This window comes from Globicephala melas, chromosome 16 (assembly GCF_963455315.2).
Source record: "Globicephala melas chromosome 16, mGloMel1.2, whole genome shotgun sequence".
Classification (NCBI taxonomy): Eukaryota; Metazoa; Chordata; class Mammalia; order Artiodactyla; family Delphinidae; genus Globicephala; species Globicephala melas.
In genome coordinates, this window is record NC_083329.1 from 26,610,471 (window position 1) to 26,626,637 (window position 16,167).

General features: G+C 54.8%; 1 protein-coding gene across 3 annotated transcripts in view; it reads left to right on the top strand.

Moving 5' to 3' along the window:
• The window catches only part of POLL (DNA polymerase lambda), an 8,225-nt gene extending 100 nt beyond the window's left edge, over nucleotides 1-8,125 (top strand). Inside the window, exons 1-9 of one of the 3 annotated variants that reach the window (XM_060286843.1) lie at nucleotides 13-311; nucleotides 811-951; nucleotides 1,689-1,983; nucleotides 2,145-2,307; nucleotides 2,666-2,983; nucleotides 3,731-3,904; nucleotides 4,467-4,595; nucleotides 6,638-6,806; nucleotides 7,255-8,125. In XM_060286843.1, the coding sequence (XP_060142826.1) occupies nucleotides 837-951; nucleotides 1,689-1,983; nucleotides 2,145-2,307; nucleotides 2,666-2,983; nucleotides 3,731-3,904; nucleotides 4,467-4,595; nucleotides 6,638-6,806; nucleotides 7,255-7,619 (1,728 nt within the window). In that variant the 5' untranslated portion in view covers nucleotides 13-311; nucleotides 811-836 and the 3' untranslated portion in view covers nucleotides 7,620-8,125. Of the gene's footprint in view, nucleotides 1-12; nucleotides 312-810; nucleotides 952-1,688; nucleotides 1,984-2,144; nucleotides 2,308-2,665; nucleotides 2,984-3,730; nucleotides 3,905-4,466; nucleotides 4,596-6,637; nucleotides 6,807-7,254 lie in introns of those variants that run through there. The other 2 variants (XM_030865393.2, XM_060286844.1) reach the window with 2 other exon arrangements.
• Nucleotides 8,126-16,167: the final 8,042 nt, after the last annotated feature.

Genomic DNA, 16,167 nt, shown 5'->3' on the forward strand with positions numbered 1-16,167 from the left:
TAAGTAATTTACTCCTGCCCACACCTGGTGACCCGTCCGGCCTGAAGTTGACCCCATCCGGCAACTAACCTGGGGAGTGGGGAGGAGCCTTCAGGGCAGGATCCAGACAGTCCATCCTTCGCCTGGCCCCCAGCTGGGGGAGTCCCGGGCGCGCGCCAGCTGCGTTCGCGGCGGGTGCCTCACACCTGCCAGCGTCTTCTTCACCCCCAGCTGTGAGGCCGAGACTCCCCCAATCCGGGAAGGCGCCCCACACCTGCTGCAGTCGTGCATTTCCCTGCAGCTGCGGGCCTGCGATCCCCCCGTGCTGAGAGGTCCGAGACCAGGGCAGGTGCAGGGCGTTCCCCCACCCCGCCTCCTAATCTCCACCTGCCATCTGCGGGTGTGTGATGGGGGTAGAGAAAGATTATATACAGGTCCCCCCGAGTCCCCACTCATTTTGGGAGCCCAAGTCCTTCCTAAAGATGGAGCTCCATTCCTAGCCTGGCATCTCGTTTTGGTAAAGCCTTTTGGAAGTGGGATGCAGCAGGAGCAGACACTGCACACTTAATCTTCAGAGCAACTCCCTGAGGAACGATATCGTTTGGTACCCATCAAAAGTTCCCCCAATAGTTCCACTCTTCCCCTTATTTTCCCCAGTACTCTGAAAGTGGTGAGTATAGAGCTAGGCTAAACCACCCAGGAGACTCCTGGGAACTTGGCTACTGTCCCCAAGGCCTGGTCAGTAGAGACCCCACCTTCATAGTCAAAGGGGTTGGGGGGCCTCAGTTCTGGGTTTCCACATGACAGCTGCCCTGATCAACCCTCCAACAGAAAGGCCAGGCTCCAGCCATACCTCAATGGACTCCAGGGGCATCTTGAAGGCATTTCCCAAGCGGAAGAAAATTCATACCAATCCATCATCAAAAGCACTTGCAAAGATTCCCAAGAGGGAAGACGGAGAAGAAGCAGGAGGTGAGTGGACCCAGCCTCAGAACCCTCATGTGTTTGAGCCTGAGGCTTCTTACTTCGTTCATGCCCAGAATCAGATATTGCAGTTGACTCTGTCCGCCCAGAGCCTGCAGGTTTGTTTTTACCTGCCTTGTCCTAGGCTTGGTCCCCAGTCTTTGACAGGCGACTTGCTGTTTTATCTTCTACCCCACCCTGAGACCTCCATAAATCAGAAAATACTCCCTGGTCCCTAAGGAAATGACTGGCAGAATCATTTGCTCTCTAGGAGGTTGCCTGCTGCTGCGGGGAGGGGATCCTTCTTAGGTCCCCAGACTTACAAGTTATTTTGCAGCCAAATTGACAAATAGATGGCAAAAGCTTACATGGTGGGCTGGGTTGGGGGAGGGGAATCTATTAGACTGTGAGGCTTATAATGGCAAAACATGTGCTTTGTGCCTGATACATAATAAGTGTCTACTAATATGTGTTGAAAGAATAAATGATCAAATGAAGTGATTTACAGGGTAACTACAAGGTGCCAGACACTGTTCTAGGTTATATCAGGGAACAGGACGTATCAGAATCCTTGCCCCTTACATCAAGTGATGGCCCATAGGAAATTAACTGTATGCCTGTGATGGAATCCCCAGAAGGCAGGCTGTCTGGGTGGAGGAAAACGATTGGGGGGAGGGGACTGTGAAGGGTTCATTGGGATCATGTCTGAAAGTATGACAGTAGGTATCTGGATGTCCCCTCCACAGAGTGGCTGAGCTCCGTGCGGGCGCATGTTGTACCCACTGGCATTGGGCGAGCCCGGGCAGAACTCTTTGAGAAGCAGATTGTCCAGCATGGTGGCCATATATGCCCTGCCCAGGCCCCAGGGGTCACTCACATTGTGGTGGATGAAGGCATGGACTGTGAGCGAGCCCTCCGCCTCCTTAGACTGCCCTGGCTGCCCCCAGGTGCTCAGCTGGTGAAGTCAGCCTGGCTGAGCTCGTGCCTACAGGAGAGAAGGCTCGTGGACACAGCAGGATTCAGCATCTTCATCCCCAAGAGGTAGGCTGGTCCTAGTCTTTCCTCAGATGTTTTCTTGAGCTATTAAATTCTCATCGTCTTAATTGGACACATTAAAAAACCATGATTTCAGAGTAGAGAAGGATTGGGAACAGAGATAGCGTGAGACTTTGGTGTCTTAACCTCCCATCACCATCCTGCAGGTACCTGGATCAAGCACAGCTCAGCAAAGCAGACCAAGACTCTTCGACTCCTCCTGGAGCTAGTGAGGCTCAGCTCAGGACAGCCCTCTCTCCTTCCCCTCCTCGCACCAGACCTGTATCTCCTTCCTGGAGGGCAGAGGAAGTCGCAAGCCTCCAAGCACAGGTGAGGAGCCTCCCAGGCCCCACAGCTCTCTTCTCCTGGGAACTAGATCACAGAAACAGGGAGAGCCTGATGGTTGTTCAGAATGTCCCAGGCCCCTGAGAGAGGAGGGCTCTCTTTACTGTGAAGCCATTTAACTCTTCTCAACAGTCATCACTCCTGCACTTGCCCAGGCCATATCCACCACATATCACTGGGGATCCTAGGGCTGGGCCCTAAGGGGAGCGACATGGAACCCAAATCTGCTGCAGAAGACCTAGCGTCCTTCTCGGGTCTGACTAGGAAACTCAGCCCCCACCTCTGAGGAGCTCTCCTCATGGGGGGCATGAACTTATTGTCTCTTCTCCTTCCCTATGTCAAGCCCGGCTCTGGTGGTGAAACCAGTGATGGGGAAGAGACCCAGGTTGGCGCAGCTGATCTGGAAGCCCTGATCAGCGGCCGCTACCCAACCCCCCTTGAGGGAGATGGTGAGCCTAGCCCAGCCCCTGAGGGCCTGGATAAGTGGGTCTGTGCACAGCCTTCGAGCCAGAAGGCGACCAACTACAACCGCCACATCACAGAGAAGCTGGAAGTGCTGGCCAAGGCCTACAGTGTTCAGGGGGACAAGTGGAGAGCCCTGGGCTATGCCAAGGCCATTAATGCCCTCAAGAGCTTCCACAAGCCTGTCACCTCCTACCAGGTACCTGGGGGTCAGGGGAGGGTATGTGGGGGGCCGGGGGGGTCTTTTCTTTACTGGCCAGAGGTCGGTGGAAGCACCAGTCACAAGTGGGGATCAGGTGGAGTGATTAAGGTTCTCTGATGTTTGGGACTTGCACAAAAGAAAAAAAATGGGGAGATTAATGAAAGCGGCTTGTCAAAACCTTGATAATTATAAAAGCTGGGTGATGGGTACTTGGGGTCCAGTATACTGTTCTCTCTCCTTAGGAATTTTTTCCATAATAAAAAGTTTTTTAAAAGTTCAGGTTCTGAAGGTCAACAGACCAGAGTTTGAATTCTGGTTCCCATCATTCACTAACTGTAACTTGCCTAAAGGAAGTTACTTAAACCCTCTGAGCATCAGTTTCCTCAAAAGTAAAAAGGGACTAAGAATAGTAACAGACACAGTATTCCCATGAGGACTTAACGAGATGACCCCTGTAATGCAGGACCTGATACAGGGTAAAGCCTCATAAATATTAGCTCCTCTGTTATGATGGCAGTGGTGACTAGTGTCATCATTATTGCCTTTCCTCTGCTTCCTGTGCTGACCTCCATCCCTCTGGGAACCAGCAGATAAGTTTCCCAGCCCATTCCATCCAAACTTCTTATCTTCAACTCTGCCCAAGCTTTATACAGCTATCATTTGCCCACCGGCCATACTGGCTTTTACTCAGACATCTGCTAAAGGAGTCAGTTTCCTTCCTGCCTCTGCCTGCCCTTCCTCTAGGAGGCCTTCAGTATCTCCGGAATTGGAAAGCGGATGGCTGAAAAGATCGTAGAGATCCTGGAGAGCGGGCATCTGCGGAAGCTGGACCACATCAGTGAAAGCGTGCCTGTCTTAGAGCTCTTCTCTAACATCTGGGGAGCTGGAACCAAGACTGCCCAGATGTGGTACCATCAGGTCACACCCTGTCCCAGCCCCCACTTCAGTTTTACTGTATCTTAGAGCTCCTGTCCCACAGTCCTGTTACGCTGTGCTTTGATGAGAATGAACCCAGACTATAGAGAGACCACTTCTCAAAGGGACCAGGGCCCATGCAGATCCCTCTCTTGGCTCTCAGAACTGCCCTGTTGCTTGGTATTGTTGAGGCTTAATCTGTGGTGTAGGCAGAGACAAGATCTGTCCCCCAGACCAGCAGGGGCCTTCCTGAGGAGACCAGGCCTCTGGGCTGAGTATCCAGAACAGTGGTTCCCAAACCCAGCAATGCCCAGAATCACCCCCAGATCGATGGAGTCATGAACCAGTGTTTTAGGATTGTGGCAGGGCTGGACTGAGGTGTGTCTTCCATGCCCTCTGCCTTTCCCAAGTCCCACTGATTACAGACCCAACCGCTCCTGGGGTTGGTCCTGCCTCAGGCTTTCCATGGAGTCTGGGTGTGATGGAAGCCTTGTGTGTGTGCTTATTCACTGCCTCTTCATTGGTCCTGGATCCTCATAGCCTTCCCATCTGGCTATTTTCTCAGGGTTTCCGGAACCTAGAAGACATCCGAAACCAGGCCTCTCTGACTACCCAGCAGGCCATTGGCCTGAAGCATTACGATGACTTCCTGGATCGCATGCCCAGGGAGGAGGCTGCAGAGATTGAGCAGACAGTAAGCAGGTGTCCCAGACCAGTAAGGAGAGCCAGGTCCTACTACAACGTCAGGGCCTGGCTCAAAGCCAAGAACTCCGGATCCCTCAGCAGGGGAGCCCAGCAGGCAGAGGAAGCTATGGGGGGGCCAGAGGTTGGGACTAGTGGGGAAAGAGCAATTGGCTTAGGTAGGAAAGGGCTGCAACATTAGCTCTCTGCAGTAGGGTTCTCAGTATCGGGCAGAGTTAGCACTGGTTTAGGTGCTAGAATGGTGTTAGGACTGGGTTAATGTTAGGGCTAGATTAGAGATGGATTATGGTCAGAACTACTCAAGGATATTGGGATTTGAACTGGGCTATGTTAGGGTGATCAGGGCAGAGGTTCTTAACATTTTTTGATTCACAAACTTCTTTGAGAACCTAATGAAAACCATGGACTCTTTCTCTCCACAATTTTTTTAAATGTACAAAATTTTATATCTCCAGAAGTACACACCTTCTGCAGGTCACCCAAGGCTGGTTCAGGGTTTGGGTTAGGGTTGGTATAGAAGCACAGTGCCAATAGGACTAGGTTTGGGGTTAGAGGAAAGCTGAATTAGGAGTAGGGTTTTCTTAGTGTTGGATGCTTTTAGTTAAAATTTGTGATTGTCCTGGAAATAAGGTTCAGCCAAGATTAGTGTTTGGTGTAGAGCTGGGTTAGGGATTCAGTTCATATAAAACCTAAATTAGAGGGAGACTAGGGTACATTTGTTCAGTTGGCATTAGGGGTAGGGGCTGATTTGCTCCTACTTTGGTCTATGATTCTGATAGGGTAGGACTCCCTGGAGACTCTGGCCCAGCTTAGTTGAAATCAGCCTCCAGCTCTACTCCCAGCCACAGGACTCTGAGGCTAGTGTGGGAGGGACAGGCAAGCCCCTTTGTCCACCCATCACCAGGCCTTGGTGCTAGTGATGACCTGTCACTCAGCCACGGTATCTGGGCATAGAGAATGCCCCAGCGAGCCTCCAGCCCTGACCCACTGGAACAGAAGTGGCTCCCCACCTGGCCCACTCTCCCCATTTAAGGTCTCCAGCCTTAGGAGGTTTTGATGGGATTACTCATCCTAGGCCTCCTCCATCCTCTTGGGAGGCTCAAGAAGGGAATTGAGGGGATTAGCGGAGCCTGCCTGTCAGGAGAATTGAGGTATCCAGGGCCCCAGAAATCTCAGTGTCCCGGGGAGGAAGTGGGCGTGTGTGTGTGTGTGTGTGTGCGCGCGCGTGTGTGCGTGCGTGCGTGCGTGCGTGTGTGTGTGTGTGTGTGTGTGAGAGAGAGAGAGAGATATCCGCGTATGAAAGACCTCAGTGTTTCTGGGGTGGAGGCTAATGGCCTTATCCCCCCTCAGTGAGGGATGATCCTTCAGCTGACAGTTCCCTCTGTCTCAGCTCCCTCCCCACCGAGCCCTATTCCTCCAAGTAAGGATGTGGGTATTGGCTCAGAAGTGCTTCCCTTTTGCTTTCCCTCCTTTCCTTTATTACACGTGCAGCTGTATTTCTAGGCTCCATCTCCCCCGAGGCCTGGGCCTGGGGCACCCTGCCAGCCACCTGTCAGGCCTCAAGCCCCAACTCACACACTCTGCCTTTAGCTCCAAATCCAAAGACACCTGGGGCTGTAGAGACCTGGCTGAGGGCTTCTCGGCACCCAGCCCTTTGTCCTCAGTGGAGTTTCACAGACCTGGGTGCATGGGTTGGGACAGAAGCCCAGAGAAGATATGTCTCTCTGCTCTTGAAGAGCGGTGCCTTCCCTCAGAATCCGAGCACATCTTCTCATCTTCTCATCTCTCTCCTCAGGCCACCCCCGGTGATGCGAGCACGTTTTCTTCTCTTCTGTCCTAGCCAAGGTGGAGAACTGCCACTCTCCAGGGTGGAGCTCTGCCTCTGTTCCTTGGGGCTCTCTCCCTCAGGCTGGATCATGCATCCAGGGATTGGCCTGGGGCATGAGGGGGCATGTGGGCTCCTGAGTCAAGGAAGGCCCTTGCGCTGCTGTGATGAATCCCACAGGCCTCACCTCCCTCGCTGTCCTTTCTCAGGTCCGGGAAGCAGCTCAGGCCTTCAACCCTGGGCTGTTGTGCGTGGCATGTGGTTCATACCGACGGGGGAAGGCAACCTGTGGTGACGTGGATGTGCTGGTCACCCACCCGGACGGCCGGTCTCACCAGGGCATCTTCAGCCGCCTCCTGGACAGCCTCCGGCAGCGAGGTATAAGCCCCACCCCTGGGTGAGCTGGGGGGCAGGGGAGGCGTGGCCCCCAGGAGGGAGAACCTCAGAGTGGCAATCTCTAGGCAGGAAGCAGGGGAAGGCTGCTTCATGAAAATTCCACCTCTCTCCTGTGGCCAGAGCCACTTCAGGGAAGAGATGAATCAGCTTCCCCTACCTCCCAAGAGGTGCTCAGTAATAGCTGCAGTTTGAGTGCCTCCTCTGATCGTTCTGTGCCCCTGTGGGGGACTTGGAGAAGAATTATTCTGCATGTTTTACAGAAAAGGACACAGACCTGGAGAGGGCAAGGTCGCCCAGCAAATAAGTAGATGAGCTGGGAATAGAGGACCCAAGGATAATCAGGAGAAGCCTGGGAGGTTAGGCGGCCCAGGGCTGGGCAGCCCAGGGCCTGGCTCCCTGCCCTCCCAACAGCCCTCCTGTATTGGGCCAGGGTTCCTGACGGATGACTTGGTGAGCCAGGAGGAGAACGGCCAGCAGCAGAAGTACTTGGGTGTATGCCAGCTCCCAGGGCCAGGGCGGCGGCACCGACGACTGGACATCATTGTGGTTCCCTACAGCGAGTTTGCCTGTGCCCTGCTCTATTTCACTGGCTCTGCCCACTTCAACCGCTCCATGCGGGCTCTGGCCAAGACCAAGGGCATGAGCTTGTCGGAGCATGCGCTCAGCACAGCTGTGGTCCGGGACACCCAAGGCCTCAAGGTGGGGCTTGGCCAAGTACTGCCCACCCCCACTGAGAAGGACGTCTTCAGGCTCTTAGGCCTGCCCTACCGAGAACCAGCTGAGCGGGACTGGTGACCCACGACTGGGGGAGGGGGTGCCAAGCTGGACCAGCTGCCCCTCCTGGCCATTCCTCCAGCCGCAGCTGGCTGAACCTCACTCTTTCAACCACCAGCTCCTCTGGGCCTGATGGAAAAGGCCAGCCTGGCTCCCAGGGCTACCCAGCCCTCTCCCTGACAGGAACAGGGTGCTGCCCCTTCTACTCACCATTGCCCCTGGGAGAGCTTTGCACATGGTCCCCTGCCCCATTTTAAGCAGGAACTGGTGCCTGGTTTGAGGCCAGCTTCCTGTGCTGAAGGCCCAGGCATCCCCCTTCTCTACCCCAAGAAGAGTCTAGCATGGGATGGGGGCTGCAGGGGAGAGGCGCACAGCTGAGGCCCAACATCACCCAAGACCCTTCAGAGCAGGAGAATGAGCCACTCCACGTGTGCTCCCTCCGCCCACCCCACTTCCTGTGCAGCTGGCAGTGTAGGGAAGGGGCACCCCAGGCACGATGAGGATAGCATTGGAACCAGTAAAGTGCACTTGACATTCAACCTGCCTGGTGTGTCTGTGAGTTGCTGCAGCCTCTGCCTGCCTTTCTTCTCCCAGGCAGGGACAAAGATAGGAGGTGAATGGGAACCCAGAGAGGCCAGTTAACTGTTCTCCAAATAGGCCGGGCCTGAGTCAGCTCCTGAACAACTCAGAAGGGGGCAGGGGTGGACATTAAAAGGGAGAATTCATGGAGTCGGGAATTAGGAGCGCCTGTCTACCCATCAGCATATCCTGTGGACCCTGCCCTAGAACAGGTTATCTGAGGACATGAACAAAGGTGGCAAGGCTCATTAGGAAGAAATAAATCGTGACCTGTGTGCCACTGACAGGGCTGAGGCAGTCAGGGAAGGCTGCCTGGAGGAGGTGAGGGGCAGCCTGGCAGGAAATAGCCTATTTGAGAGGGGTAAGCATCTCTGTTTGGGGACAACTAAGGAACCTGCTTTAAAGGGGATGCTACATGCTGGGTGTCGGGAGAAGGCCAGGCTGGTAGAGGACTGAAAGTCAAGCTGAGGGGCTTAGTTTGATAGAGCAGCTAGGAGGGTCCAGCTAGTGGCATCAGGATGGTTTCGTAGACTGGACCTTGCAGGACAGGAAACATTTGGTAAGGGGAGAGGGGCACTGGGAAGGTTTGGGCATACCAAGTACAATATAAAGAATATCGGGCTCAGAGGCAGGAGAAGGTGGCTGCGTTGGAGGAGCACCAAGGAGCCCGGGCCGCAGAGATGGGCTCCACCTGAGTGTGCTGGCAGTGAGGCAGGGAGGGGGCGGGTGCCGAGTCCTGCATCTGTTGGTAACTTGCAGAGTCCCAGAGCTGGCCTTTGTTGGCCTGGTCTCAGGAGATCCCAGCAACCTTAGAATGGGCCCCTCAACTCTAGTTCAGAACCTTGAAGTCCAAGCCGTGGGGCCTTGCCTGCATGGGTCATGCCAGGGAAGGAATCAAAAGCCGTGGGAGTCTGGAGGGCCCCTTTCACAGCTCAGTACCAGAGAAGCCACATCAAAGGGCCAGAAGCTTTCGTGAGGGGTGAGCCTCTCCTCGGAGCTTCTACTCCCAGGGAGGTGTGGCTGCCCCGGGCCTGGACTGGAAAAGAGGAGCTGGGACATCTCTGGGCCCCCCAGGTGTTAGGGCTGCTTTCAGTTCCCCTTAGGAGCTCTGCTAGTCTACTCAACTGGGCCCTCCATGCCCGCCACCATCCCCAGTAAGGGGTGGAGTTGACAGAAGCCCAAAGCCTGGGGTGTCCGTGTCCCAACGTTGCTGCTCCTCTTTTCGCTTCCCACTTGAATGCCCCAGCCTGCTCAGCAGCCTCTCCAGACCCAGAGGAGCAAGGCCTCCAGGGCTAGGAGAAGAGGGAACCAGTGGGTCACAGGATAAGTTGGCCAATTAACCCCTTCCTACACACAGGAAGTCTTCAGAACCATAGGGAGGGATAGTGCTGACTTCTGGATCTGGTACCAGGGGCCTGGCCCCCTTTCCTGCCATCTCTTGTGGGAAGGAGGGAAAGGACCCCCCAACCCCCCCCCCAGGAGACTCAGAATTCTGGAGACCACCTTCAAACTGTACAAATTCCTGGTCCCACATCCTGGTAAGGGCAACAGGAAATCATGGGTTAAAAAGGAGTGCCCACACCCTCCAGAGAGACCCATCCTGCGGGTGGTGTCCTCTGGGCTGCTCAGTGTGGCACAGGAGCCCAGGAGAAGAGCTAATGGAGGATTCTGTGTCTTGAGAAGGCTGCCCAGTTTGGCAGAGGGGGCGATCCTCTGAGTCCAAACTAAGCAAAGGGTGTGTTGGGGGGTTCCCCAGCCACTTGAGCGCTGAGCCTGGTTCCTGGGTGGGCTTTCAACCCAGTGCCCCATCCTGCTAAAAGGGAGACTGAATTTTGGAGCCCTGGTGGGAATCGGCATCCTATCTAGCAACTGAGCACCCCAAAACTACCACCCACTCACCACCTGGCCCTAACAAAGAGGAAGGGCCCCACAGGCCTACTTCCTGCCCCTAGCTCAGCTCATCGTCACTCTCTCCCTGAGCCACAGTGGTCTCTGGCCAGACCACAGGTATGGTGGGCAGGGTAACGGTCTCCCAAAGATGTCCACAGCCTAATCCCTGGAACCTGTGAATATGTTACCCTACTTGGTAAGAAAAGGACATTGCAGATGTGATTAAAGTTAAGGATTTTGAGATGAGGAGATTAGCCAGTGGGCCCAATCTAACCATGGGTCCTTAAAAGTGGAGAACTTTTCCTGGCTACAATCAGAGAGAGAGGTGACAAAGGAAGGAAGCTTAGAGAGATGTGATGTTTCTGCCTTTGAAGACAGAGAAACGGGACTACCAGCCAAGGAATGTGGGCAACCTCTAGAAACCAGAAGAGGCAAGGAAACAGATTCTACTCTAGAGCCTCTGTAACAGAACACAGCCCTGCCAACACCTCAGTTTTATTCCAGGGAGACCTGTGTCAGACTTCTAAACAATAGAACTGTTTAGTAATAACTGCGTTGTTTTAAGCCACTAAGTGTATGGAAATTTGTTACTGCAGCGATAGAGGACCAATAGACAGGGCATGTCTTGTTCTTTCCCTGTACAAAGTGAGCAGAGGGATGGTGGGTGTGAGCAGGCCCTGCTGCGAGGTGGAGGGTGTCCCTGGAAGTGCAGTGGGGTGTGGGGAAAGGGAGGGGCCTCCTTACATGGCTGCAGTAGGGGAGGGGCAGGTGGTAGGCAAAGCTGGGAGCCCAGTCCTCATGGACTGGCTGCCCCGTGCTCAGTCGGAGCCTCCCAGTTTCCCCCTGCACTTTGTGCCTCAGGTACAATCCTCTCCAGGCTGCTCAGCCCCAGCCCTGCCAACCCGGGAGCCTCATCTTTTCCCAGGGCCTGGATTGATAACATTGGCCCAAGACTTGCACTGAAAGGGGAACGAGACCAGGCCAAAGTTTCCTCCTGGCTTCTGGCTGCTCCTGGGGGAGCAGGTGTGGGCACAGGGCCAGAGTTTCCCAGGCCTGGAGTGGGCCCTACAAGGTGGACAGGTCCAGCCATGTCCTGCCCTCCAGGACCCAAGGGCTGGGAATGGGAAACCCAGGCCCTTTGTCCTGCTTCTCCACAAGAGGGTTATGAGTTCCTGTCCCTTTAAACAGAATGGGATGCTTCTTGCCAGGACTAGGAATGACAGCTTGGAGAAGACATCATTTCCTCTCTTCACTTCCCCAACAGGAGAGACCCCCTTTCTAGGCCCTCCTCACCATCCCAGAGATCAACCTCACGTGGCAGCTACAGCTGTTCGGGCACTTGCTGCTACCCATACTCTGCAGACACCAGCTGCACCAGGCCTAGAACGGGCTCAGCCCCCAGACCTTTAGTCCTCTGTCAACTCTGCCCTTCAGTCTGGACACCAGCCAGATAGTTTTCCAGAACGCCTGAGCCACTGGGCAGCCCTGCTTCTGAGCTCTGGAACAGGGGGACCCTCAGGGCTGAAGTCCCCAAACTGGCCTGAGACTCTGGGCCAGGCCTCATCCCCATAGTCTGAACCAGGGGCTCTGCAAGCCTTGGTCCCCCACACTGGAGGTCAGTGCAGAAGCTGAGCCCTAGCGAAAGACCAAGAGGGAACAATACTGAAAAATGTCCCAGAGGTGAGGAGAGGACCCAGCGGTGGAGGGACTGTGGACAGGGCTCTGAGAATGCCATGGGAGGGCAGTACGGGCACCAGGCAGTGGGCCACTGCTCAGAACCGCTGTCTGACCCTTCGCTCCGCTGGACCCGGGCCTGGCGCTGATGGAGCAGGCCCATGGCCCCAGACATTATGTTCCTCCTGCAGCGAGACTCCCTTAGCCCTGCTGTCCTCACCCACCAGGCTCCGGTTCCCTCAGCTCAGCTGCCACCGTGCCTGTGTCTGACTGCGTGGGCATTTGCCTGTGTGCCTGAAGTACATCCCTGGCCCTGTGTTTGTGTGCTGCGGGTTCATGATTTTGCATCTGCACACGTGTGTGGACAACCTGGGTGTGTGTCAGTGTGTCTGCCAATCTAGACCTCGGTGCGCATGCCCCAGGGTCATCAAGGGCTCAGGCAGGGCCTGGAAGGGGAGTCCTTGGAGTCCCCTGTGGTGCTGGGCAGGGACTGCAGAAGGTGGTAGAGGCCCAATGGGCTGCGGACTCTGAGTCCTCGTGTCCTGGAGGCGGCCGCAGGGCCGGCTGCCTGCGTCAGCCTTGAGCGGCCATCAATAGCGCGCGGTTAATTAATTTGATGGGAACAGCAGGGACCGCCGTTTGCATTTAGTGAAGTTCCAGGAACTTCCAACCTCATCTTCATAATTGGCCTCATAAATTGTAAGAAAGAGAGAGATCAGCAAAGCGGGAGGGAGGAGGGGCCGCCTGTCCATCCTTATTTAATTTTATTGCTGAAATTCATCTTTTTGCCTCCTCCGGAATCTGCTCTCCCTGCCGGATTTGCCTAATCATGATAAATTAATATTCATTTCCCCGCCTCTTACCCAGTTCCCACGCTTGGATGGAGTTGGGGAGGGTCTCCTTCCAGCCCCTCTGCCAGGCCTTGGTGGAAGCCTGGCGGGTGGTGACCCCTGCAGGGGAGCTTGCCTGCAGAACAGAAAGTAGAGCCTGGGAGGGCTGGAGGGGAGCCTGGAAGAGAGGCTCTGTTACTGTTGGGGGGAGCCGGGGGCAGGGGAATGTGGAGTGATTGATTGGGACTCCCAGATGAGAGACGCCTGAGACCCTTGGCCCCTCCCTGGGCAGGAACAGCCCAGAGGGTCCGGGATGCTAGAATCAACTACCCCTGTCCAGCTAGGTCTGGGTGGAAGGGGCAGGAAGAGGCCGAGAAGGCCCTTTTGGGTACCCAGAGGCTGAGACTGGGGTCAGACAGGATGGATTTGGGAGGTGGATTTTGAAGGTCGGCTCCAGTTGAGAGGTGGGGGGAGGGTACCTGGTCTTCACCCCACTTCCCCACCAACAAGGTGTAGGCTACCTTGCCCTGTGCAGACTCCAGGGGGGACCCATTCTAGTCTGTGGGGCCTCACAGGTACCCACAGTCTCTGGCCAACAGCAGCGGCCACTTCCCTACAGCCCAGCCCAGCCCAGCCGGGTGGCTGGGCCTCTTACACTAAGCACCTTGGCTGTGCTCTGTGGCTGTACTGCTTTTCTTGGTAAGGCCCTTTCGAAGGCCTGCAGGGCGTGTTTCTGGAAGGGTTATGCAGTTCCTGAGCAGTGGGGCCTCTGCAGTCCAAAGGGTCACATTCTCCGTCTTCTTGCCTCATTATGAGTATGTGAGACCTGGGAGGGATTTAGATTTTATCTACCATGTTACCCCATTTTACAGGTGAGGAAACGGGACCAGAAATGGGAGGTGACTGACTCAATGTCTCACAGAAGTCTGGGATCTAGGTCGGGGTGCGGGGGATGTTTCTACCCCATCTTGAAGGTTGGGTGTGGTGGGCAGGATTCTCTGAAAATCCCCTAGTGACTTTTGCCCTTGTATAACCCCCTCCCTTTTGAGTGTGGGTAAAGCCTTCAACTCTGATGAGGTGTTACTCCTGTGGTTATGTTACCTCATATGGCAAAAGGAAGATTATCTGGGTGCCTCTGGTCTAATCATGTGAGCCCTTTAAAAGCAGTTTTCTTTGGCTATTAGCAGAAGGGGCAGCAGAGATATTCAAAGCAGAAGATTCAGCACACCTTTGCTGGCTTTGAAGATGGAAGGGGACTTGTGCAAGGACCAGGGAGCAGCCCCCAGCTGACAGCCAGCAAGGAAATGGGGACCTTAGTCCTACAACCATAAGAAACTGAATTTTGTCAACAATGAGAATGAGTGTGGAAGCGGATCTTTCCCAGAGCTTCCAGATAAGAGCCCAGCCGGGCCAACACCTTGATTTAGGTCTTGTGGAACCCTAATCAGAGAATGCAGCTGAGCTTGCCTGGACTTCTGGTCTACGGAATTGTGAAATAATGGGTCTTGTTTTTAGGGGCTAAGTTGTGATTTGTTATCACTTTTGTTGTGCAGCAATAGAAACCTAATATGCAGGACTTAGGGGAAGGGTATCTTAGGAGGGTCCTACGATGGGGGAGGGAGATGAAGCTGGGAGAGGTCTAAGGCTCTATCCTAATGCTACTTCCCCCCACAACCACCACCACCGTATTCCCACATGGCAACAATTGACTGGAGCTGCTCCCTAGTTGCCAAAGTTCTCATCACTCCCTATTGTTTCACCTGGGACTAAACCCTTGTAAGCATTTAAATTCATGATGCCTGCCAGGTGGAGTCTGGACCCCTGGGTAATGAGGAGTAGCAAGCTCACCTCACAGGAATGGGTCCTTGACAGGAGGAGCCTCTATGGAATTGGCGTAGGCAGAGGCTTCTAGAATGTGGTTAGGGCATGGCTGATAATTTAATGTGCTTTCAAACCGAGTTCCCCTTCCCCCCAAACTAGAGTTTTCAAAAAGTATTTATTCATGGGTTCTGGGTGGGTGCTGGCGGGAGATGTTTTTGATTCCCACTGGAAGGTCCCAGCATCATGGATTTTGAGGAAGACCAACTGACATTTTGCAAGTTATGGAAAGAGTCTCCACTGAGGAGACCTGGGTTAGCTGCACCATATTTCTGGTTTATTCCAGCAGCATTTATTGATTGACTCTGAGCCTGGCCAGTCTACCCTTAACCCAGCCCTGCACATGGACTATATCATGTAACCTTCCCTATAGCCCTATTATCCCCATTTGGCAGATGAGGAAACAGAGGCCCAGAGAGATTCATTTACTTGTGTTAAGTCACACAGCATGTGAGAACAGCTGGGTTTCATTCTCAGATCTCTGTGACCCAAGGAAGCCCAGCTGGTTTCCCTGGCTCCCCCTATGGAAGTGGCTCGAGCCCAGATCTAACTGGGCTGTCTGCTAACTTCTCTCCCTTTGCTTCTCCCACAAAGCAAAGAACCCTGAGCTTTTCAGAGTCTGTGGAGGTTCCTGATGCTGATGGTGAAGGACACAATCCCTGCCCCTGAGAACTGGAGTTCTGAATCAGCAAATGCCCATTTGCCCTGAGATGGGACCCCCTAACCTCCCACCTCCATTAGGGAATTAGTGATGTGGGGTCATTGACTCTCAAACTCCAGCCCTGCTAGAGGCAAGGGTCCTGGCTCTGTAGCTCACATCTATCCCTACACATGCCCAGCCTGTCCCCCACAGCTCCTACATGTCCCTGCACACACTGGACCCCCCTCTCATAGCTCCACACATACTTGACTTGTTCCCACATGGACTCCACACAGGGCTTGCTGGGGGCCTGGCCTGGCCTGAGAGACTCCTCCCCTCAGCTCCAGGCTTCACCTGAGGAATCCTCTCTCAACACCATGACTTTGGACTCTGCTGTATTGGAGAACTTTGGGGCCAGTGTGGCAAGGGCCTCTGGTCAAGCCACCCTCCCTACCTACCGGGCCAGACACCCCAGTGGAAAGGATCACCCCCTGGCCTGTCCCTCTTCCTCCCAAGCTGCCTAATGGGGAGAAAGCCCAGGACCCTTAGGGTCTGGCCCCAGGAGAGAGGCCTCCAGAGGCCATGTCTTTCCTCTCCATGCCAGAGAACAGTCCTGCAGCGCTGAGCAGCCCCAGCTTCCCACATCATGGGCCAAGGACTGCAGCCCCCACCTCAGAGCTTCTGAACACCAAGGTCCCCCTACTTTGAGGACCTCCCCGACCCTCCCCCACCAAAGCACCTTTGGAAGTTGCAGGGCCAAGTCCAGGGGGATGCCCTGAAGGAACCCCACCTGCTGCCCTGTGACGTATAGACTCGGACTGCAGCTGCCCCTCCAGAACGTGGCTCCACGGGCAAGAGAAATGCTCTCTCCACTCCAAGCTTCAAGTTCTGTCTTGCTGGACCTCACTCCGCCCACTCTTCTGGAACAGGCAAACGGGCCTCCCTAGGATCTGGAATGGCAGAGACTCCTCAGAAGCTGGGGATGACGGGATAGAGGAGTGCTCTACGGTGCCTCCTTGCGAGCGGGGGCGGCACCGCAAATGTGTATCAGGGCGGTGGGCGGGGCCTTGGGGAAGGC